At 38.2% G+C, this 25,556-nt stretch overlaps 1 protein-coding gene across 7 annotated transcripts in view; it reads right to left on the bottom strand.

Annotated features, from left to right (window-relative positions):
* The window catches only part of ATP11A (ATPase phospholipid transporting 11A), a 220,891-nt gene that overhangs the window by 34,535 nt on the left and 160,800 nt on the right, over positions 1 to 25,556 (bottom strand). For all 7 annotated transcript variants that reach the window (XM_073350104.2, XM_078853635.1, XM_073350114.2 and 4 more), the window contains 11 exons: positions 23,653 to 23,850; positions 22,205 to 22,378; positions 20,451 to 20,614; positions 20,059 to 20,130; positions 18,436 to 18,509; positions 18,037 to 18,140; positions 11,948 to 12,129; positions 10,321 to 10,572; positions 8,337 to 8,511; positions 6,845 to 6,947; positions 6,438 to 6,583 (listed from right to left, as the gene is read on the bottom strand). In XM_073350104.2, the coding sequence (XP_073206205.1) occupies positions 6,438 to 6,583; positions 6,845 to 6,947; positions 8,337 to 8,511; positions 10,321 to 10,572; positions 11,948 to 12,129; positions 18,037 to 18,140; positions 18,436 to 18,509; positions 20,059 to 20,130; positions 20,451 to 20,614; positions 22,205 to 22,378; positions 23,653 to 23,850 (1,644 nt within the window). The remainder of the gene's footprint in view (positions 1 to 6,437; positions 6,584 to 6,844; positions 6,948 to 8,336; positions 8,512 to 10,320; positions 10,573 to 11,947; positions 12,130 to 18,036; positions 18,141 to 18,435; positions 18,510 to 20,058; positions 20,131 to 20,450; positions 20,615 to 22,204; positions 22,379 to 23,652; positions 23,851 to 25,556) is intronic.

Raw genomic sequence — 25,556 nt, 5'->3', positions numbered from 1 at the left:
GGATACTGTAATATTGCAGTATGTAAATAACTTGCTAATTGCCAGTTCAAATAAAAAGGACCATTTAAAAACCCTAAACAAACTGTTTATATATCTTCGCGAGGCAGAATTTAAATTAAGCGCAAAAAAAGCTCAATGGCAACAGCATATCACAGGGAGAAAAAGCACTCACTGTAGACAAAAAAACAGGCAATTTGAGAGTTAAAAAACCATGGACACTTAAGGAAGTCCGAACAGTGCTGGGACTCCGCAATTTCTGCAAAACATATATTTCGGAGTACTCAGAGACAGTAGAACCAATTCAAAGCCTCCCTAGAGGAGGAAAGCCTGTAAATGAGTTAGTAATATGGGGCACAGAAGAAGAGTAGGCATTTAAAAAAATAAAACAGGCTTTAGCCTCTACCCCCAGCCTGGGCTTACCCAATGTGAAAAAGCCATTCCACCTTTACTGCAGCCATCATGAAACTCAATACTCAGCTGTATTAACACAACTTCAGGAAGATAAACAGGGTCTGTAGCATACCTATCTACCTTAAGACCCCCTGTATCCCATGGACTACCGGAATGCGGAGTGCATAGCAACTCTAGATTGTGCTACATGGGCGGTAAAAGCTTGTAAATCATACACTCTCATGGAAAAATTAGTGCTACATACACCCCATACACTTATTAATCTCCTTAATACCAGGTGGCTAAGATCTGTAACAGATGCCCGCAGGCGGCAGTGGGAATCAACATTGTGCTTGCAAAACCCCAACTTCTCTATCGTAAGAAACAAAAAAATAAATGTAGCTGAATGTCTAAACATAGAGGGAGAAGTACACAAATGTCTTATAAATAGGAAAGAGGAAGTGTTGGGGAGAGTTAAAGAAGAGCCATTAGAGAATTCAAATATAATTCTGTATGTAAATAAATCAAGAAAGTATAAAAATGGAGTGCCACACACCGGATGGCCGGTGGTACTCAGTAATGGGACAGTAATAGCGTCAGGTCAGATGGAAGGATCAAAGTCAATACAAGGAGCGGAGCTAACAGCCCTCACTAAATGTCTGAGAGTGGGGGAAGGCAAGAAGCTCACTGTATACACAGACAGCAGATATGCATTCGGAGTAGTGCATAACTACATGAATGTGTGGTCACGCAGAGGGTTTATAACAACAACTGGCAAGCCAATTAATAATATGGAGGCAGTTCAAAAACTGACAAAAGCTGCCAAACTACCATCAGAACTGGCAGTAGTAAAGATAAAAGCACATAATAAAATCTCAAGCAAGGAACAAAAGGAAAATTACTGGGCAGATAAACGGGCCAAAAAAATTGCACAAACAAGTCCTATTAAGGTTTGTGCAACTGTAGTGTCAAAAAAGGAAGTGAATTTAAAAAAGCTATATGCAACCATAAGCCCAGAAAAAAAAATGGAAAGAGCAAGGCTGTGTGTATAATAATCACCTCTGGTATGGGCCGGGGGGTAGGGGGGAGGAGCTGGTAGCCCGGGAGTGCATACGGGCTCTGCTGCTCCATGCCATCCACTCTCCAGCTCATCTGGGATGGAGACAAATAAGAGCTACCCTAAAACACTGGTGGTCGCCCTCTATGAAAAAAAATGCTTTATTATTTCTCAAACCATGTGTAACGTGCGCACAAGTGAATCTGGGTAGAAGAAAAAAGGTGCCTCTAAACCACCAACCATGGCCAAAGGGACAGTGGTAAAATCTGCAAATTAATTTTACTAAACCCTTTGCCACGAAGCAGGGGATACACTTACATTTTGGTAATTATTAACACTTTTACCCGATGGATAGAGGCATTCCCAACCAAGAACTGCACTGCCACAACAGTAGCTCGAATCCTAGCAAAAAAAATAATACCCAGATGGGGTCTGCCCCTGTCAATAAACTCTGACCTCACTTTACAGCTCACTTTACAGGGCGAGTGATGAAAAAGGCATGTAAGGCACTAGAAATAAAGCAAAGATTCCATATACCATACCACCCTGAAAGTTCAGAAATGGTGAAAAAAATAAATAAAACAATAAAAGCAGCCTTAACAAAAGCAGTATTGAATACAGGAGAAGGATGGGCTCGTATGCTCCCTGATGTATTGTATCGAATCAGAGGCAGCAAACAGGCTGACCCAGCTAACGCCCTTTGAGTTAATAACAGAAAGAGCAATAAGAATGCCTAGCACTGTAATCCTCCTGGTGGGGTGGGGTGGGGTCTGGACTTTTTGCAGACAGGCTGCAAAACTACATCAAGGCATTGGACAGAGAGTTAAAGGATTTGTACAACCAAGTTTAAAAAAAAAAATCAAACCCAACTGAATAATAACAGCACTTTAAAGAAACTGGCATTTAAATTTGGAAATTTGGTAATGTGTCACATTTACCCAGAAGTTAAAAAATTTTCAAGCCAAAATGTCAAGGCCCAATAAGGGTCCTTCTAACTACTAATACATGTGCAAAGATTGGGGGAAAATTGGGAACATTTTGAAGGCACCAAAATCAGTTAAAATTGTTTAAATCAGCATCTGTCAATACTAACAATGTTTCCACAAGTGTCTCGACAGGTAAACAAAAGGAAGTAAAGGACAAAGAACTAAAGGGTAACCAAAACAACCAGAGTGACTAGGGGAAGGCTCCTGCTGTGGCTCCTGCAGTCCCTGTGGTGCATAAAAAAAAAAAAAAAGCAAGTAGTGTGCCATGTGAAAAGAAGGAATGAAAATGGGTCACCAACCCCCCTCCTTCAGGTTTGCTTCGCTTTAATTGCCACACTAAAAAAACACTTAGCTTTTGCAAAACACACGCAATGGCCAATAAACAAGTCTGGCCAGAGATAAAGATGGCACTACAGTTAGGACATGAGCACACAATAAAACGTAAAAAGGTCCAAACAAAATCATACACTGATGCTCATAATAAACAGGTTTCAGAGTAACAGCCGTGTTAGTCTGTATTCGCAAAAAGAAAAGGAGGACTTGTGGCACCTTAGAGACTAACCAATTTATTAGAGCATAAGCTTTCGTGAGCTACAGCTCACTTCCACGATATGCATCTGAGGAAGTGAGCTGTAGCTCACGAAAGCTTATGCTCTAATAAATTGGTTAGTCTCTAAGGTGCCACAAGTCCTCCTATAATAAACAGGGAGACTAGTAACATCACAATTTTAATAACAGCTAACTGCCCTGTTATTCGCTGGTGTCAGGTGCCAGAGATCATGGAGTTTAATGAAGGCATTTGAAAAAAATCATGACAGTGCATAAGCTACCCCTTCAAGCAGAGTAACACCCTTAAACAATGCTGTGGCCCTCTTAGAGGGACAGTGCCTATACTTAATGTAACTAGTGTCCAAATTACCTTTAAAGGGGGCCAGCTGCGTCCCACTACTGAAGGGGACTACAAGGTCCTGGGTTATCCCTCATTTAAACACAATTACATGGCATATTGCCACAATGGCTTGGAAGAAAATACACAAACCTCAATACTGGAATTTGTGCGGAATTTTGTGAAAACCCCCCCCCAAACACTCGTAAAAAATCATGTGCCAATTATACTAACATGGTACCAAAATAAAGGCCCTGGAGGAGAGCTGTTGAAGAGCAAAACAAACTTTGGCCGCACCACACAGGGAATTGTAACAGATTTCCTTAATGGGCGGGTCCACCCAGCCCTTATGAAAGTGGTGGAACCCTATCTCTCCAGTACCCCTCCATGGGTATGGGGAAACAAAAAAATCAATAAAAGTCCAAAACCAGTTTGAACAGGTCACAGTATACTCTTCAACCTTTTGGTACCTCTGGGCATCCCTCATTTACAGCAAGCCAGGATGGTGACCTCCCTGCCAGTATGGAGGAGGGGTCATGTTATTAAAATAGAAGGTGTTGCATACTCCGAGGTCACTGGAAAAGCATTGTATCCTAGTGAATGTTGCACCCACTCTAAGAAGAAAATTTTGTGTACTTGCCCATATAATATTCTAACGACTCTGTCTAGGTTCAAAGTGGCCATCACTAAAAAACTGGCGCACATGGAGCTGGTCCAAATAAACGGTACCTACTGGTGTGTAACTGCCCCAAACCACTCCATCAAGCTAAATAAAAAGCCCTGCCCCTCAAGGCACCCATCCGTGTGCACGACAGTTCCCCAAAGGGCAACCCTGACTGTTAACAGGACGCAGCTCCACCATACTCTGCCAATAATGGGTAACCTAACATAAAATCCGGAATGTCACTACGGCAGTAAGTATCTAAAGGAGGATCTACAGGCCCTGCAGGCAAAAATCAAGGAGTTGGCGGCCAAGGCCCAGAGGGTCTAAGGTACACCCTAATAGGAAAAACTGTGGACCAGGCCAATGTAAAGTACTTGAAGGCGTGGAACCAGGCAGTAGAGGTTAGAGAAAGCAGAATAACTGAAAAACAACTTTGCTTTTGCTAATATATGCCTGGTCAGCAAAACGCCAGATGTTGGGGGCAATAATTGTGTCTTATTCAAAGTTGCAAATAAAACAAAGAAGCCCTGTTTCTCTTGTGTTAGTTTCTTCTGTAGGAAGATATTCTTCCCACACATCCAACCTTGAGTTTATAAAAGGTTCAAGCATGTCAGTATATGATATGGCCTCCTCCCAGCTCCCTTTCCCAGGGACCAATGCCTGCCTTAAAACACAAATGAACAACTTGAAAGACAATCTTATTCCCATATACTTTCACTGTTCCTTTGCTTTTACCCCTAGATATGCATCTGTTGGACAATCAAAGGAGCTACTTCATTCCTATAAACCCCAAATAAAAATTCAACATATATATTTTATACAAATACATTTATTAAAGTACTAATTAAATGTTAAATGTTAATTTCTGAACTTGAGACCATGGGCGAAGACATTATGTAACCTTTAACCATTGGCTACTGTGCTATCATGTCTTGCTGCTAAACCTATCTGGGAAAGTGGGACTGCCTACCCGTCACTTTCCCCGCTCATGGAAAATCCATATATTCTATTGTAATCCATTGATTAACAGTGTCTCTAAGCCTTATAAGCGAGGTGACACTCCATAAGCGCTGTACGTAATAAACTCCTGTGCTTGACCTCTACACGGTGTGAATTTATGTTCTTCAGACAAATAAATGTGGAGGCTCCAGCTTGGCATTGGGGACACCAGACCACTGGCTGCACAGAGATGGGAGATCACTCTAGAGCCTCCCCTGCCTGGGACACAGACTCATCTGGTTGGGGTTTGGTGTGGTGAGGATCCAGGTGGCTCGTTGGGGTGGTCCAGGTGTAGGGGGAGTGGGGCTCATTGGGGGCTTCTCAGTGTGTGGGGGGTGAGGCTCAGTGGGAGGGTCTGGGTACGAGGGGTCTGGATGCACGGAGTTTGGGTGGATGGAGGAGCAGCTCCCTGTACAGAGATCCCTCCCCTTGTGGCTGAGGAGTGATGCGTGCAGGCAGCAGGGGAAAGGGAGGAGTTTGCAATGCTTCATAGAATCATAGAATATCAGGGTTGGAAGGGACCCCAGAAGGTCATCTAGTCCAACCCCTGCTCGAAGCAGGACCAATTCCCAGTTAAATCATCCCAGCCAGGGCTTTGTCAAGCCTGACCTTAAAAACTTCTAAGGAAGGAGATTCTACCACCTCCCTAGGTAACGCATTCCAGTGTTTCACCACCCTCATAGTGAAAAAGTTTTTCCTAATATCCAATCTAAACCTCCCCCACTGCAACTTGAGACCATTACTCCTCGTTCTGTCATCTGCTACCATTGAGAACAGTCTAGAGCCATCCTCTTTGGAACCCCCTTTCAGGTAGTTGAAAGCAGCTATCAAATCCCCCCTCATTCTTCTCTTCTGCAGACTAAACAATCCCAGCTCCCTCAGCCTCTCCTCATAAGTCATGTGTTCTAGACCCCTAATCATTTTTTTGCCCTTCGCTGGACTCTCTCCAATTTATCCTGCAGCCAGGGGAGAAATCTGGGAATAGGTCTGACTCGGCCCCAGATGCTGTACAGGGGAAGAAGAAATCCTGTTCTCCCCAGCCCAGATGGGACTAGCACCTGAGTCCGGTGCAGGGTAGGAGCCACCCGTTGGGTCTTTCCCAGTCCCGCCTCCTGTCCCACAGTGATTTACTTCTCTGCTGGCTGCCCTGGGCAGCCGAAACATACTGCCGGGGAGGGTTGCATGACTGCTCTTGTGGCTTCCCTTTGCTTCCCCATCAGAAAGTCATTTTTCTTCAGGGAAACAAAGAAGTATGTGGGGGGACATAAATTCTGTGCATGCACAGTGGCACAGAATCCCGCCCCAGAGTACAATGAGCAAACGACCTGGGGATTCGTATCTAGGAGTCAACAGACTTTCTGTGGAATTACAGCATTTTCTACAGTTGAGGGTACCTATTACATATAGTTAGTTAATACCATATGCATATTCGTGGATTACATGAGGTCACCCTACCTTATAAAAGAAGTATTGCACAAGCTCGGATATCCTAACATAATAAAAATGCCCATGAACAAGTAACATTTTTTTCAAATGTTTAAATTTAGGTATTGCATAGTCACTATTTCTTGCAGCTTGGCGGCCTTCTTTCCCCGTGATTCCTAGAAGAAAGAGTCATTAGAAGCTGTTCAGAAAGGTAACAAATTATTTAAAGCATACAAACAAATACTGGCAAAGTTGCAGGGCATGCGGTGATGTTAATTTAATATTATTAGATTTCACTATGCCTTATAATTAGCTGGAGTGTATAAAATATAAAAGGTATCTAAGAAAATGGGGAACTAATTTTTTGAAGCAACCTCTTATTACTTTTTAAATTATATTTATTTCCTTGTAAATTAAAATCTAGACTGCACACTTACCTATACCAACGTGTGCTTCTAGAATCATACTGACATCATTTGCTCCATCACCAATTGCTAATGTGATAGGGTGTTCCTTTGATAATTTAATCAATTTCACGATCTGAAAAAGAACTAGCATTAAAAATCTCTTTCCTGACATGTTTACAGTTTGGTTACTGTGCTGTGAGATGGCACGTGGTGTACAGTTAATTAAATGTAAGCAACATGCTTACTAAGGAAATTCTGTGAAAGTGAAGAAAACCACTTTTGTCCAATTCAATCATTATACATTAAACCCAATAGGTTTTCTTTGGCTAGAAAAACCTGGGGTATGAATAGTCCTCTGGTTTTATAAGTATTATTAGTGCATTTTAAAAGGGGTAGGGGAGAGAGACTGTTGAGGAGACTAATGTAGAAATTATTCAGAAGTTTTGCTTATGCACAGTCATCATCTATAGGCTGTGAAAGCTTTAATTAAAACAATTCCCAAGATATGGACTGTACATTTTCAGTAAAATCCTTTTTAAAAAAAGGTTTTTACCTTCTCAAATGCTTCCAAAGCCAGTAAAGTTGCTTTTCTTTTCTTATTGAATAGTTTTCTTGAATATTAATCTCATGATCATTCCATGACTGGCAAAATGAATATCAAACTTGACAATGAACAAAGATAATAGGGTCCTGTATGTCTTTCTGGATATAGAAGACCAAATATGGGAGCATAGATCTATCCATTTTAACTAGCAAGCATTATAATTTTAATAAACTGGTCTATTCAAACTAAATACTTATACAGACTTCCCCAGGATGAAAAGAAGAGTGACTAAATACATTGATTAGACTAAACGAATATGCATGTGTACTGTATATGAGTACTAAAACAAAGATATGGGGATTCAAGATATTAATGTTCCCATGTTTTGTGTCTTAAATATCAACATGCTTTAACGTTTCCTTCTCTGGAGTTATTAATATTGTTTACAAATTGAACTCCAGGTAAAACAGAGTTTTTAATCTGGGAATATCTACAGAAATGTATATGTTTATGTTAACATCAATGAGCAAACAGGAGTCGGACAGTATTTCAAATAGTTTACACCATCTACCTATTCCATCTGGATTTTACTTCTATTTGTGTTTAAAAAACAAGAACTAACACTCCACAATAATAGGTAACTCATTCTTCCAATAGTATCATGTAGTATGAATAGAAGATGAAGCAATTAGTTCATTAAATATGTTTCATTTACCAGTATGTATCAACCATAAAAGTTGATCATATACATAAATCAAAATCAGGTGCACAGCAGGGTTCTCTTTTAATGTGCCATTATCTAATTGCTTTCTAGCAAAAATTCTCCTCTCATTCTTTTTCTAATTTTTTTATTCCATTTTATAGGATAGAAAAGTAAAAGATAACATTTTAAATTACCATAACATGTCCCAAACAGTAATGACTTTCAATATTTATATAGATGCATAGTTAACAAGTAATTGATCATGAAACACAAACCTGTGCTTTCTGCAAAGGTGCCATTCGACAGCATAACACTGCACTGCAGTTCCTGCAAATTTCAAGAAAGAGCTCTCTATAGTTACCAGAGCTCCCATCTTCTCTAGGTTTCATTATTAATGATAATGCTGCTCCATCAATAATTAAGCCATAATCTTGCATATCAGTTGAAAGTCTGTTGAGGAAGAAAATGCAAGTGAAGAGCTACTGTACAAATATACATATTTTGAGTCTTGATTTGGAAAGAGAAGGTGACAAATTTATTTACCAAAAAGCAACATTAAAAGGGACACTACCAAGGTAAATATATTTAAAGTGAAAATCCTTCTATGCTGTTCCTAGCAAAATATTTTTAAATTCTAGTTTACTTTTGACTCATTCTGCTTATTTACTTTTGCATTTCACCACCTAGCTTGGACAATGAAACTAGATTGATTCCGTTTAATTTATGCTTTGACTTCCATGCACTGTATAATGCTACTGTGTTTGGGTTTCCAACACTGCAAGGGAATGTTCACAACAAAAATGGGGGAAAAACAAGTGGTTTTCAAAAGTCTGTAAACATTTACATATTAATTATAATAGTTATTTTCCCAACACCTCCCTCTGTCTCCACTGCCAATATACAACCTTTTGTTTATCTTTGACAAAAATAAACTGCCTAAGCTACCCATTATAATGATAAATTATTGACATATTAAAAATTTCCCTCACACCTTGAAAACAACAGAAGCATCAAAGTAGCACACTACTGAGTCAGAATTAACTAGAAAATGAGGTATTTATTAAGAGCTGACAATGAGCTTGAATGCTTGACAGGACAATGAAATATTTTCATTCTAGCCTTACACACACAGAATCCCTACAACTAAAATAAAAATAAATAAATAATGTGTTTGATTCACACATATATGAATCAAATGGTACAGAGAAAACCAATGTACAAAGACCTTTGCAATACAAGGTTAAAATAATATACATAAGTGAACACACCCAAACCCTTGACAAGAGAGAGAGAGAATTAATATCTAGGAAATAAGAGCCAAGGAAAACCAGTAACCATCAACTCCAAGCAACAAGACCGACATTTGTGCAATACTCTGCCAAAACGTAACAATGCTTGCTAACTGATGCTGTCCCTTTATTACAAACTTATCACTAGGGTGAAATTGCTATTTGTTTTCAAATTAACAAAGAGAACAAAGCAAACATACACGCTGTATTACTAGGTCCAGAAAACCCAGAAACTGATTTCCCCCCAAATTTTCAGACAAACAAACACTTTTAGAGTTTTAACCTTTTGAAGTTTTATTCAGACATTTTCTGATTCCAAATCCCATTTTTCTGACTTTCTAACCATCCTCTCTCCCTTCATGACACATTCTAAACTGATGAAATCAACCACTCTTCCCCAGATCATGGGCAGCTGCCACTTAGCCACCCAACAAACATAATTCAATATTCTCTGGTTCCTCTACCTTCATATTTAAGTCACTAACGTTTCAAGGTTCACATGTGGGCCAAGAGATCCCGCAGTGCGCTTGCTCTGTCCCAGATGCATGTAGGTGTACTCTCAGGCTTCCTTAATTATAGTACACAAAACTTCCTGGCACATGGGCTTATCAGGGAAGTCCCAGAGCACACAAAATATTAATTCAGGAACATACTGTTCATAGTATCTTTTAAAAATAAAAACAATATATTTTTCATAACCATGATTTTTGTCCATGATCTATTTTTAGCAGTGGAATGGTTAAAATAACGTAAGTCACATAACAAGCCCGAGGATGAAGAGTGGAAAGATTTTTGGCACGTAACAAGCCTAAACTAGGTATTAGTTGCTACACAGTAATTCACATTCTGGCAACATAAATTGAGCTACAGTATACTGCTGCCATTGCTGTTCTAACAACCATTTAATTACAGTAATTATGAAATGCCCAACAATTCTTTTCTCAGCCTGAAAGCTGAACTTTCTACATACCCTGAGAAGTTGTCCCTGCTTAAGCTGCCACTGTGCTTTAGGACAGTTTTGCTTAGGTCAAACAATACATCATGTAAACTCTGTTCCTCAATTTTCTTTGTGGTTAGCTCAAGTAGCTGTGTGTTTCTTCTGAAGAGTTTGCAGGCATAGCATGTGGCAGCAGCAGTCTCCATTTTGTCTCCGGTCAGAACCCAAACTTTAATGCCAGCTTTCTGGAGTGCTTCAATAGTGTCAGCAGCTTTTTCTTGCAGCCTGTGGATATCAATTGACAATAAATATTGATAGACTGACTGGAAATGAGAAATTCAGGGTCCTTACTAAAAGGTTTCCATGACACTAACAGTATTTCAGTAAAAGGTTTTAGACACAAGAAGTTTCTAATATGAGGAAAATCATAGCTGGGAATCTGAAAATGCTTAAAGACAAAGATCAGCATGTACTGTATAAGTAATGTGTCTTGCCATTTTCAAGCTACTCAAAGGTTTCTGCTTTCATCTTTATTACTTAAAGAATAGGATGTTTCATCTCACCAGCTCCAGGCCAAGTACAAACACACAACATAGAATCATGGAATCATAGAATATCAGGGTTGGAAGGGACCTCAGGAGGTCATCTAGTCCAACCCCCTGCTCAAAGCAGGACATATCCAGTATCTTCAATTAGTTGTGTTAAAAAAATGAAACATCTAAGTTGCTGGGTGATAAAAGTCAGACACACACATGCCCCTCACAGCACCCAATAAGCATATCTTTTGCTCTCCTCACCAACCCCTAAAGATTCTGCCTTCATTTCCTCAGACTGCCCATCTCAGAGACTTGCTTCTCCATGATCTTCCCTCCAGCAGATGAAGGGTACACAGGAATACCACCCAGCCCTGTCACACATCAGTGATGTTCTCAAAAGTGTGAGATTCCCTTTTTTGTTCCTCTGGGGCTCCACAGCCTTCATAGCCAGAACTAGTGACAAATGAAGAATTCCAAGCAATGTCTTCTGAGCAGACCTAACCTTGCTGAGTTTTGTATCCGCTTTTCCACATGGGTGACAGATTTTATATAAACTCCATAAAAAACAAATTAAAAGAAAATTATTATTGCAAAGCTAAGCACTCAAAACTCAGGAAATGCCAGAATTAAGGTAGCTCATACAACCTTAATTATGGTCTGTGTGTGAATATACAGTATAGTCTGATTAAACAATTCTAGGAATATGCTGACTTTGATATAAACCAAAATGTTCATTACCATTTGTGACTCAAATCAAATGAGTATAGAAATACTTGGGTAATATTCACGACATGTTATTCTTCAAAGTTTTATTTTAGTATGGTATCTATGACTGAAAGAAATAAGCCATATTTAACATTTTTATTTGTAGTAGGTCTTAGAAACATAATAGTAAAAGTAATAATTTGCAACATTGATTATCTGAAAATACTGATTTCTGTGTATTTATTATGCATAACTGAGAATGTAGGTAGCTAATTTATAGGAGATGGATACAAATAAAGAGATCTGTGCCTCATACAAAAAAGAGGTATAATTATTGCTCCTCTGGTAATAGGCGCATCTTCCCATTTATCACATTTGCTAGTATACATCATTCAACATATCCAAAGCAATATACTTACTGGTCCTCAACAGCTGTAGCACCAAGCAAAATAAGATCTTTCTCTATCTGCTCATATGCCTCTGCCAGTTTCTTTTCCCGATCATGAAGGGCTATCTTTGCATTCTGAAGCAGCCTGCAGACATTATCATACTCTTTGAGTGTGAACTTTTTATATGCAACACACAATGTTCGCAGTCCCTCCTAAAGAATATGATAAAAACAAAGAACAATGTTTATACTGTGAAAGTCTTAAACACCATTAAGAAAATTTCTGAAAATAGAAGAAATTAATATTATGTAATATTTATGATTAATATGAAGAGTCCCTCTTTGGTTTCTCTATATCAGTTTAGGGCTCGATGATGACTATATAATCTGCCAGAACAAGAGGCATCAGGATGTTATGCTGCTCTGAGAGCAGCCTGGGAGAGACATTGTGACCCTCCAAGTAGGAAGTAAATTGTACTGGGTCTATACCCACTGCAGCACATGCTGCCTGACATGCCAAGGCAACTATCCTGCTGAGTGCGTACGATAGGTAGGTGGAAAAGCATGGGAAACTAAGGCTATATGTTCCCCTTTCTGACCTCTCCTACCTACCTGCACAGAGGAGGAAATGTACTCGCTTTGTGGAGCCTGCTGCCCCTCCTCAGCTGCTACCTGCAACCTGGTCCAAAGGGGTGCTTCTCACTCTTAATCCCTTGTGCTGCTGCACAAGCAGGGATAGAATTTGGCTCTTGGCTGGTCTTTACATTATATGCACAAAGATTTAATTTGTAGGCAAGCATTTTTATGTCTATTTAAAAGGGATTCAAGTTTATAATTTTTTCAGCTGATTTTACTGATATATTTTCCATGTTAAAAAGATCAGCTTTAAAATTCTGATTCATTTGGCGAGATTATCTTTAAATAGGTACAAATGAAAAAAATACTAAAACTGTACAAATAGACCTCACTTTTGAGAGCTATAAACAATTGTCTAATCTAAAACAATTCATGTTTCTCAGTAACTCCTTATACACTGAAAGGGCAGGCATCATCCAATTCTGAGATAACTAAATATTATAGTTATATTATTCTGTGAAGTAAAGCACAAAATACCTGAATGTCACGATAATCTCAATCCTATATTTACTGCACATATCGTTTCTTAATTTACAATAGTTTAATTCTAACAGAAGAAGAGAAAGCAAGCACATATAAAACAAAGCAGGATGTCAAGTATCTCATTAACAAAAGGAAATCAAATAAGAAGCTACTTTCTTGTATGTACTGGTCTGGTGAATGATCTAGTGAACGATCAGTACCTTTTTCACCATAACGTTACACTTCAGCAAATGCACCACAGTAATTGGACTGAAAGTCAGGTGGAATGTCAAGTGTTCAGAAAGCAATACAACAAGAACATTTCCCTTTGACCATTTTCGATGTGAGTATGATCAATTATTTTCTTGCTGGTGTCAGATATTGTTAAATATTTATGTAGTGCCAAAACTTTGAATGGTACTTTACTGAGAATTATAAATGGAAGCGTCCCCAAGGAGTTTGCATACTTATTTAGAGAAACAAAGGAAATGAAGATAAAGGAAGAAGCAGTGAAAGGAGGGCCAAGGATTAAGGCCAAATGATAACATGAGTCATGTTATATTGTGGTTGAATTATATAACTTGTGATTTTTGAAATGAGGCTGAGGTAGTGCAAGAAGGATCAAGTGGATAGCACACGAGTGGAAGCGAGTGACAGAAATCAGGGTGAAAGAAATGGGTTTTGCGGAGGCATTTGAAGACGACTGAAGGTGCTTGACACATTACAGAGCGAGGTCATTCCAGTTTGAAGAATGAGTGCGTGGGAACAATCAGCAGTTAAGAGTAGGCAGATTGCATAGTACGAGATGGAGAGGGTCAAGAGGATAAGTAACATGTATAGGCAGGAGTTCTCTCAAGCTTTCAGTGACAAAAGTTTTTAATTTTACACAGAAAGAGACAAAGAACCAATTAAGGGACATGGTAAAAATGGCAGGAAAAGTTCATTACAGTTGCAGATTGCTGGACAGCCTGAGAGTTGAAGAGAGAAATAAGGAAGTGCCCAAAAAAAACCCCTCCGACATTTCCAGTTAGAGAGATGGGGAAGATAGTGGAGTTATCAATGGAAACAGAGAAAGGGAAGTGTTGAGGGAATGATGAAACATTCAGTTTTTGCCATACTTAATTTAAAATAAGTACTATGACATTCAGGATGAGAGGAAAAATACATGAACCTAGACTAAGGGGTAAAGTCTGGAATAAACAGGTAGATCTGACAGTCATCAGCACAGTGGTGACAAGACATCATAGGAGTCAACGAGATCACCAAGAGAGTAAGGGTATAAGGAGAAAAGGAGGGAACCTATGGCAGATTCTGGTCAGCAATTATAGAAATGGAGAGGGAAGGGAAGATGATCCTCTGAAAAAAACATCAGTGAGGCAGGAGAGCCAAGAAAGGACAGAATAACAGAAGCCCATGTTAGAGAGAGTGGTGATCACAAAGTGAAAAGGCAGGAGAGAGAGAGCATTCCATTTTTATTTCAGTTACATTTTGGAACTTGAAAAGAGCCCTGCTGCAATGCAGCAGTTGAATTTGAGGACTAGCAGTAAAGCATTTCACTGTGTGTAAATGTCATGTGTTCACCTTCACACTGCACTACTGCAGGGATTGGGTATTACTATATTTTTGTACTGGCTCATAGTGGCTTCTATTACTAATATACAGTACCTTAAGCATCCCGATGACTGCCCACAACACCTAGATCAATGGTTTTCAACTGCAGGTCTGCAGCCCCCTGGGGGACTGCGAGGCAGTTTCAGGGGGTCCATGAAGCAGAGCCAGCATCAGACTGATCGGGACCTATGGTTGAAGCTTGGAGCCCTGAGTCCTGGCACACACAGGGGGGGGAAATTCTGAGCCCCCTGGCTTAGCAGCTGAAGCCCAGAGCTCTGAAGTTCCGCTCCACTCCCAGTTGGGCCTTGGGGTTTTTATAGCATATCGGTGGGGGCCTCCGAAAGAAAAAGGTTGAGAACGTCTGACCTAGATCACATCCTCCCACTCCCTATTTGTCCCCAAAATAGCAGACCACAGTGCCAAGGATAAAAACAAGTAACAATCACCAAAAATGAGTTAGAAATTTTATGGCAACAGCATTTCACTTGATCAACACCACTTCCAGCCTTGAGATATGGATATTGCTCTCCACAGAACAGCACTGCAAGATTAGTAATTATCATACTCCTAGTAATTTGATGTTTCCACTTTCTATCTTGATCATGACCAGGAAGCACAGATTTGAGTATATTATTTTGAGCTGGATTACTTCTGATTTGATCTGAACTGGTTTACACATCCTTAGAAAGAATAGTACTATTTATGACAAACTATCATTGCAAGTTCCCTTTATACTGTTAATGAGTACCTTTAATGTAACCTGAAAAGTTAAAGGAATTTCCCATGAATCTAACCGACAAATAAATACAAACAAGTCTCTTACAGTTTGATGGGCACTACCGAACGATTCTGCTCTATAACATAACCTACCACTGTTACCATTTTGGCTTTATATATTTTGATGCATGAGTAGAATTTACTAAATAGAAGGTAGGTAACCCATGTACCCTTCTCCAAAGAAAAAAAGTCACGCTATCAAAAATATGATGGGAAAATGTACAAATCAGAAGTGTAATGTGCTCTTTTTGAATTATGTCTATAAGGAGCCATGAGGAAAGAAACAGCTGATGGCAACAAAGCCAAGAATGTTTATTAATAAAGTGATTAACTCATCTGAGCCAATGCCCAGAACCCAGTTGCCAAAGATGACTGAATTCAATTTTTGAAGAGGAAACAACATTATTTCATTTTTGGAAGGGAACATACACATAAGAAGATGAAATTCATCCCTATGAAGATGATCAGCACAAGGCCAATGCATTAAATGCCACATAACCCATGTACAGATCTTGATGCTGGCTCTCTGCACAAAGGTGAATTTTACTTAAAAATGAACATAATGCATAGACAGAAGAAAATGAATGTTATTTTTTTGGTTTGTTAGATCAACAGGACTGTCTTACTTGGACAGAAGAGCAAGTCAGTTAATTGAAAATGGAAGGACAGCAAGGTCTTGCCCTTGGTGTTACTGTACTTTGCTTTAGTAAATAAGAAAATCCTAGCTCCTAATCTGAATGTTTTAGGCTAATCTTCCCCTGGTTAAAGCCTGGGCAGTTTGTGGTGATAGCGCTTTGCCCATCACCTTAGATTATTAATTTGTATTGATTATAGAATCCTCTGTATTTTTTGTACTTTGGTATTTAGCAATTAACAACTACAACCACCTCTCAATTTAGTTTTCCACTTTGAGACAGAATGCATTAATAGATACTTTTTGAAGAAGTTAGCTTGAGATGAGGCTCTAGTAATTTTACTCCTTCCAGTCACAACAATTTGGGCAACCAACTTCGTGATTTTATTGATAAATTGATGTTGCTTCTTGTAAAAAAGCAGTATATTGTCCTGGACACAGAATCTGAAGTGTTATTTTAATGTTAGTCAGTAAAGTCTACATGACAAAATGGACAAAATGAATAATAAAGTCTTAGTAATCTTTCAAAAGAGAGGGAAAGGACCAGATCAATATTGAAAGCATGACTCAATCTAACTGTTCCAGTTTAGTTGACTGCTAAGACTAGATTCCAGCAACGACCTTTCAAGTTGGTTCAAACTTTTGAACTATGAACTGTATTAGAATAAGAAAGATTTTTATTTCCCAGTTAAATGATGTTGTCAGAGGAAATATATTTTAAGTGGCATTTAATGTTCGTATGGAAGATTAATCAAGCAAAATAAAGATAGACGAGCTCTCTACAAAGTTACTTATATGCAATCCAAAAAGGACAATCATCAGGACATCTATGAGATACCTATCATTTATCATAGCATGTGAGCCTATTTGCTGCCTGTATGCTCTTGAAGAAGCAGCTATATTTAAGAATTTGGCCTAAATGCAATTATCCAGGATGAAGAAATATTGAGACTGAGGGTCTTGATTCTCTCTCAGACTCTGCCAGAATTTGGATGGATATAGTAATATTAAATTGCTCTTTCAGTTTTATTAGCTTCTTCCACCTCCAAACAACCACTCTCTCACAGGGGAGAAAGCTATTTTATATAGTAAAAGCTTAGTAATGTGCTCTGGGAAAGAGTTTTAAAGAGGAAATCCAGTTTTCCTCTAAAACAGCAGATAACATTGATGGACATTTCTTCACTTTCTGTAGTAATACCTGTTTTCAGTCTGAGTATCTGATGCCAGTCAATGCTATCTTATTTTAAAAGAGATGATAATATTTCATTGAAATGGCCTTTGTTGTTTTTTAATGGCATGTGAGACAAGTATTTATAACCCCTAATCCTATCTTTCAAGTAACCAAGTTAGATATTTTTTCCCAAAGGAATCGAGCAAGCTCAGACTTCCTTTTTAGCGAGCAAAAATGTACGTACAGGCATTATTGTTGTATTGCTTCCTCATAACAAGAACATTTACAGCAAAATTATGTTCTAATGTTTTCTCTCTCAGGAGATCTTGTGAAGTATTCTAAAGTCGGTAAAAATATCAGATGCCAAGCTGGAGACTGAAAGTGGGGGTGGGATTTTCAATAGGAGTTTTACCACTGACTTCAATGGGGAAAAGTTAGGCCAAAGCTGAGCACTTTTTAAAAACCTCACCTTTGACTGCTAATTAACTAGTTCTGGGTAATAATAGATAACTACTAGTTAGATTATCCTAACCACAAAATTAACATGTAAATATCCTTCAAAATATGAGTTCTTGGTGTTTATTAAGCATTGGGGCAAAAATCATACCTCAGAGGAAAGATCTCCAGGGGGCAGAGGAGAGAGGGGGCTCACTTTTGTCGGCAGCTACTGCTACAGAGGCTATGATGAAGAGTAATCCTTGCACTCAGGAGGGCAGAAGGACTGTAGCTGTGTCCAGGTCTCGCACAATGGTGGAGGCTCCCTGAACCCTCCTCCCCATCTTGGGGCACAATGCAGGGTCAGGAAATGCCATTTAATATTTAATCTTACCACTGCGTTGCGCTCAACTCTGGATCGTATTTGGTCTATTTTGCCTTCTGTAACTCTAGGAAATATAGATGAATCTGCTCCCTTACAAAACAGAAAAATGTCGCCTAAAAGAGACAAAATACGAAGTTTAAAATGGTTAAAATTTATTTTCTCAAGAAAAAAAAAGTTTTTAAACAGGTTAAATATTTTTAAAGACAGTTTCTTCAGACATACATTGTTCTGAGAGAGCTAATTACCATCTTAAAATTCCAAAGTATCACTGGAAGAACAGAAAAGAGCACAGCATGAAGAAAAGAACACTCTGGTGAGACCCAGTTGAATTCAAAATCAAGACAAAGTTCACAAACCACTAACCCCCTCCCTCCAAAGCAAACCAAATCCAGGATATGACATCTCTACCTGCCACTGATCGGACAATCACACTCATTCGCCTCCTTACCGAATCAAAACTCAAAATCTCTAACAATTCAAACCTGAAAGAGAAAAAAAACAAAAACCATTTTGAAGTTAGCCTGTTTTTTCACACAGCTAAGCTTGTTACTAATCCTAGATAATAATTTGTAAGTTCTGCCCCGTGGAACAAAGTAAGATGCAGTCAGTTAAGGAAAAATGGGTGAATCCCCTGGCAACTAGACCAGGAGTTTTGGCTGGGTAATGACTGCATGATGGAGTCCAGTATCCAGTCACTGACAGCAGCCAGTACGAGAGGAAGATGCAAGAAACCCTATAACACAGGGATATGGAACATACTGCCCACAGGGAAAGTTTCCTTCTAGTCCCTAATAGCTAGAGGTTGTCCTATGCCTTGAAGTATGAGGGTTTCTATCCCTCAGATGTTTTAGGATTTTTAAGATTTATTATAACTCTGAATATTCTTGTTTTCCTCAAAGGGAAAGGCACTCCTACCCCCAATAAATCTCCATCCAACACCAATATTCCCCTCGACCCAATGATTCCCCTCTACCTTCTCCATACCATTCATTTAATGTATTTTATTAGGTCTCTTATTAATTTTTTATAAAGTAAAGAGTCCCAATTTTTTTTTTCAATATAAACATATCTTTAACCCAAGTTCTGACCTCTGAAAGGCCCTTCTCCGTAAATATTTTACTCATGAAAAATGCTCTAATCATTAGACAGACCATATCATATTGTTTTCACTTGTTTAATCAGAGAATTTACTCAGTTCTATGTTTTTACAGTCTGGAATTAAAAAAAAAAAAAAACTACGTAAGGCCATAATACTACTTTTGTTGAAGTCAATGGTACAAATCTAGCAGGAAGCTGGATCAGGCTTATGATTGCAAAATGCAATGAAAATTGGAGTAAGTTCCAAGTATTTTTTAGTACTTCCATACTTTACCTGCCAAATTATTACTGTGCCTCCATTTGCTTATGAATTTAGCTATAAATATCAGAGTCCTATGTTACTTAACAGGAATGAAACCAATGGGGTTCTACAGAAATATAGATTAACATTTTCAAAAGCACATAAATCCTATTAACTTTCTGTGGGATTTAAGTGGTTTTGAAAATTTTACTCATAAAAATGTTCTACAGAAGTTACTCTACAGTCCCAGACTATTTAACAAAGTAGAGTACCCTTTCTGTAAATTACTTGAACCACCTAAACGATTTTCCAACAGGGATATAATTCTCCATTAAAACTAAATAGGATTGTTTAAAATAAAATATATAGAAACAGATGAAGCCATATTAATTTTATATACCAGAGAAACACCATTTTGCCTCGGACTACCTTGTTATACCTTTGCTGTTTTCCCATTTTTCCAACTACATAGTTTCTCAAACTGTCAGAGTAAGTGAAAACAGAAAATGAGAAGTCCTGTAAATTATAACTATCAGTAAAGCATTAGCATTCTTCAACTAAGTGGTTTATTATTTCTCAAAATTTTTGGTTTACAAATGAATATACTTAGCGAAAGAAAAAATTGCTGTATACACCATTGATAAAATCCATTTCCTCAGACCCAACCAGTTCATATTTCCACAACCACTCACCTCTCAATATCATTTTTTGGATTTAAAATTTCCATAAAGTTGTCCTTCAGCCTTAAATATGTGTAACCAAGCCTGCAAATTTAAATGCAAATTCAGACAAGGAGAGATTACAAGTAATACATTTATAATTACACAGCTTAACACGTTGTAAGTACTTAAGAATCGACTTTATCTTCTGAAATAGAAATATTCCGTTTTGATTTCATTCATAGCTAAGAAAAAGAATCACTAAGGTATGCTAAGAAGATAGTAAACATCACATGTTGATATGATTCTGTTAAGTTGCTTATTAATAATATTTTGCTGCTGAAATATATTTTCAGCTTCAGTGAATTGAATATCCATATTCAAATTATTTTGGAGACCTAAAAACGATCAAATTACACACGTACCTCTGTATTCCTTCAACTAAAGCAACTTCATCAGGTGATGATGATATATACACACAAGATCTTCCGGACAACTGGGCTTTCTTTAATCCATCTACACTGTCATCCTCTTTCACTTGAACAGTGTGACAAAGACAAAGAGCCCGAAAAAATAGCTCCTCTCTCTCCTAATAAATAAAAAGGAAAGTATTGTCATTATATAGTATTACTTTGAAAAGGGATACGAAAAATGAAAACAAAAACAAATAAAACCCAATCTTCCTTCTAAATTATTCTGTTCTGTAGGAGATTGGAACCACTTATTTGATTTGGGCTTGTACCTACAACCAATTATGAATATTTTTGATAGGTAATACAGTCTCACATGGTGGCTAATCCTTTACGAGGGAATTGGATGCGAGCCCTACCCATGACTAATTAAGCTTCCTCCTAGATGATGTCAAAGCCAGGATCAGGTGACGGCTTGAAGATTACCTGGTCCTCATAAAAGCCACCAAGCAGCTCAGGAGAGCAGCAGGAAGTAAGACGACTCCTGTAAGAATCCCTGGATCAAGGGAAATGGCCTATTTCATATGCAACTCTCTGAAAGAAGTATAATCTTAAAAGGAGCAGAATGGAGAGGTGCAGGTTGTAGGAAGGTTCCTGCGGGAGTCCCTAGGACAGGGGAAGGAACACAGATTACATATGATTCTGCAGGCAGCAGGCTAAAGATAAGGGGAGTAGAGACAGGCTCGCCCTGACTCTCAGGCAGATGCCCTGTGGAATATAATCATGTAGGGAGTAGACAGGCTCTTGCAGAAGGCTGTGGGTCACAGAGAAAGGACAAGAGTGATATGATAAATTTTCTCTCAGCACCCAGGTCTTACTGTGGGGTGAGTTTCTGATTGTTCTGTTGCTACTCTGACAAGTGTTTACTGCACAATAACAGAGCATGTTTTTAGGGGCCTTAAATCCAAGCTGAGAGCCAGAAAAGCATTGGGTTTGGACCTTTGATGTTGTCAGCTGAGTGTGTGGACTTCCTGTCTTGCATAGCTTGAAACAGCCCCTTTCTGGTTGCTCATATAAGGTATGCTTTGGTAGGCGATTTTGGGAGCTGGGGTGAAACCTTTACAGTCAGTTGCAGGGACTGACTAAGGACAGCCTCTCTTTATGTATCTCAGGCCTCTGAGTGCAGGTTGGGAACCATATCTAAGAGGTAACTGCTAGTTCCTGGGCTGTTGTTTGGGGTTCTGTTTTATCCCAATGAAGGTTGCTTAGTTAAGCCAAAGAAGAATTGCAGCCCGTGCTCTAATCACACTTTGGTGTCTGTCTCTCTTTCCTGTACAGCAAAAACTGCAACTGTGTAGAGAATAGAGTCACCCAGAAAAAAAACTTTTGCACTAGTTTAAATTTATGAAGACTATACAATATGCTTTTAGCACTCATTTTTACCCATTTTATCATAGTTTTTGTCTTATATTATCACTTTAATCAGTCAACTAACTATTATTATAGATGTTTAGCTATTAACTTGGTAAACTTTCATATTTTAGTTTTCAATTAACGATATTTTACAATTCTGTTAAGTGGATTCTCTTGGACATTTCTTGTTAACCAAATGAATCCCTTAGACTAAACTACAAGAGGAAAATATTTATGCTGTGATACAATTCCACCAGAAACCCACTTAGTTTACTAAAATCTCTGGGACATTTATAATTTTCTTTTCCACATAAAGATCAGTCCATTTTCATATTTTTTTTAAAGGGGCATCGTACTTTCCCGCTTCCTCCTGGAGAAGAGTCGATCATATCAATGCCTGTACAATCATGGAGGATTTGCCCATTACAGATGACATGAGGTATATAAACATGCCCTTCAATGCAGCATTCTATGAATTCCATATTGTTCTCAGTTAATGTTCCCGTTTTATCTGTGAAGACATACTCAACCTGCAAAGAAATACATTAATTAACGAGAACTGGATTTATTATCAGACACTGAGAAAGTCTCTGTTCATAAATCAAGTTGTATAATTTTCAAGCCCTTAGCTACTGGTCCTCACTAAAGAAGAACACAGTGGCTTTCCTTTGGGGTGTCAACTTTTGTCAAAATACAGGCAGCACCTGAAAGGTTCTACAGTACATGGGATAGCTGCAGAACTATGTTTCACCTGACAAAGAAAGTATGTGAGACAGTAGTGAAGCACTTAATCCATTTTTCTCACTTCCATCCTCCTCCTTTCCCAGGTTAAATCCCTTATCTGCAAGAGCTATTTCTGGAAACACATTGCACATAGCTTACACTTGTCAATGACTTTTGATATCTGATGCATAAGCCCAGATTTCGATTATAGTTATACAATGTAAATCCCGAGTGCCTACAACAATGTCTACAACAATGTCAACAGAATTACTCAAGCATTACATACTAATGTGCATGTAAGTGAGATACTAGTGAGATCAGAATAGGACCACAGCAATTGTGGAAAAACAAACAAAATGTAGTTATAGTGTTACAGTGTAGGCCTAGCAACTGCACTCTTCACCTGAACATCAGTTTTTATTTCACCTTCCATAGCACTTCATGGAATTCAAAACCCACAGCAGTAAAAAGAAAATGAAAAGTGACTGGTAGCAGGGACAACAGATATGTCAGACTACTATAACAGCTCAAAGGTGGGGTGTGGTGTTTTTTTTTGTTTTTTTTTGAGTAACTGACAGCAAGCAGTTCCAAATATATCATTTAAGCTAATGGTGCTTATAATGGGTTAAGCAATACTTCTCTCAATTACTATTGATCATATTGTTTAAAAGCCTTAGAAATTATCACACGTTAAAAGAAGTAAGTTGGTCCAATAAAATGTATTACCTCACCCACCTTGTCTCTCTAATACCCTGGGACCAACATGGCTACAACAACACTGCATCAACAATGAATGTGTCCACTAAGTTTGGTTGCACAACTTGACAAACCTCAGGCCTGTTCTTCAGAGGCTCTGAGCACCTACAATTCTCACCAACTTGCATGGTCAGTACCTCTGAAAATTGAGCCTCATGGGTATCGAGTTGGATATCTAAAACTGAAGAACACTTTTAAACTCCAGATTAAATCTTGAACAGCACATTTTGAAATGACAAAAATTAATTAAGCCAAAAATGACCACAATTGGGTTATTTTACTTTAAGTGTTAGAAACGATTGATAAATTTTTATAATCAATTTACCTGTCCTAATTCCTCATTGAGGTCAGAAGTATTCACCAGAGGTCCTTCACCTGTGTCCTCATCAAACATTTCTTCATCCCAAGTGAGGAAATAAGAACCAAGAAACTTCTGCATTTCCACTGTGACATACATAGATACAGGAATAATGTAGTTGAAAAGAACCATGAATGCAAGGAAGTCTGTAAATGCTCGAAGTATCTGCCAAAGAAACAAAACCAAAACATTGATTTTTCATTAATCAGTGGAAATTAAAAGATTCAAATGGTTATTTATGAGTTTATCTTTCAAATGTCTTTCAAACATTAAGTGGAACCATTTAAAAGAAAAATCTTCTCAGTTACTCTCAACCCTAAGCTTGCATTTCTGCATTTCTCCATCACTGTCATTTTCTCTCCATGCTTCATGATACAGTGAAGTCAGAATCTGGCACATTTTTATACATCTGTTATGATTCCAACTTCACTACTAATCAAGCATGAGGAAGAAAGAGCTTTGAAGGAGAAACCAACTTTGTAATTCTCGTGAGTCCAGGTTTAGAGTACATATTTTCAGTTACATATTAATGTATTACAAAGTTCTAGAGTGTCGAATGAATGACTACCTATGAATGATGAAAAATTAATATTCACAGAATATCATAAAAGAGAAAAACCAAACAGCAAGAAAAGGAGGCAAGGTTTGCCGATTTGTACAGGTTACAAACACTTCCCATATTTCAAATAAAGGGCTTCCTGTCTCAATGAAATAGCAAGGTATTCATGTGTATATATTAATACTTTGATGTTTTCTCCATAGATAATAAATGACAGATTTTAAGCAATTTAGAAATAAAGGACTGAATTGTGCAACCTTTACTCCAATTCGTAAACCTAGCAATCACAGTCACTAAGATCACACAAGTAAGTATTACTTGTGGGAGTAAAGGTTGCAAAATCCAATCTTATTTGTAAGAAAATTTATTTATGTGAAGAAAGGCTGCAAAGTGAGGCCCAAAGTTAAGAGCTCAGAGTTTAATACCGATTTCTCAGTAACTAATACCAGCAACAAGAAAACACACACTTTCAATTTAGGTGGATTTTTGATACTGTACAGACTGAATACTAAACACTATTACTATATAGTCTCTTTAAAATTACATTTGAACAAACATCCAGCTTAAAGTGCAGAAAGCCAAAATACAAAGCTTTTCCAAACTGTACTGCCAGTAGTCTCAGCAAGGACCAGGAGAAATAATTCATGACTTTTAGTCACTCTTCACTAGGATCACTGGAAACAAATGTGAATTTAGGGTATTCTGAAACTATTTTGGTATTTCAAGTGTTTTCTTCACAAGATAAATTTTCATTAAAAATATTCTGCGAATTATGGTTGCACAGATCTACTTCTGAAAGAACAATGACAGTTTTGTATTTATCGATCTATAGGAACAGACAAGACAGCCAGTATCCATTTATATAGGACATGGTGGAGCATGATGTAACAGTCCCACCAGTAGTGCATTTTTACAGCACGAGGGGCTAACAGGTGTATATTGCCTCATTCACCTTGGGGTCATTAACTTTGTATATGACCATACCAATTTAAAATGTCAATACTGTTTACTATTTTACTGCTGTTCATTTTAGTATAAAAACCTAGCTAATGTGCTTTATGCAGTATAGCTGGATTAATTCAAAAGGACATGCTCCACGAATCAGGTTGCACTGGAATATGGTATCAAATATTTGAATTTTGTTTTGGTCCTTATGGGGGAATAGAAGGGAGAAGAGAGAGACAGGTGATGATATGGGAAGACCTCTGGGAAGAGATCGGGGTGGGAAGTCATAAAGAAAGGACTCCAGGTTAAGGTTTGGGGCAGAAGAGGGCAAAATACATTTTATTTTAAAATGATCCAGAAAAGATAC

The sequence above is a fragment of the Lepidochelys kempii genome, chromosome 1 (assembly GCF_965140285.1).
Source record: "Lepidochelys kempii isolate rLepKem1 chromosome 1, rLepKem1.hap1, whole genome shotgun sequence".
Lineage (NCBI taxonomy): Eukaryota > Metazoa > Chordata > Testudines > Cheloniidae > Lepidochelys > Lepidochelys kempii.
The sequence above is the reverse complement of the archived record's forward strand: the minus strand, read 5'-3'. Positions and strand labels throughout refer to the sequence as shown.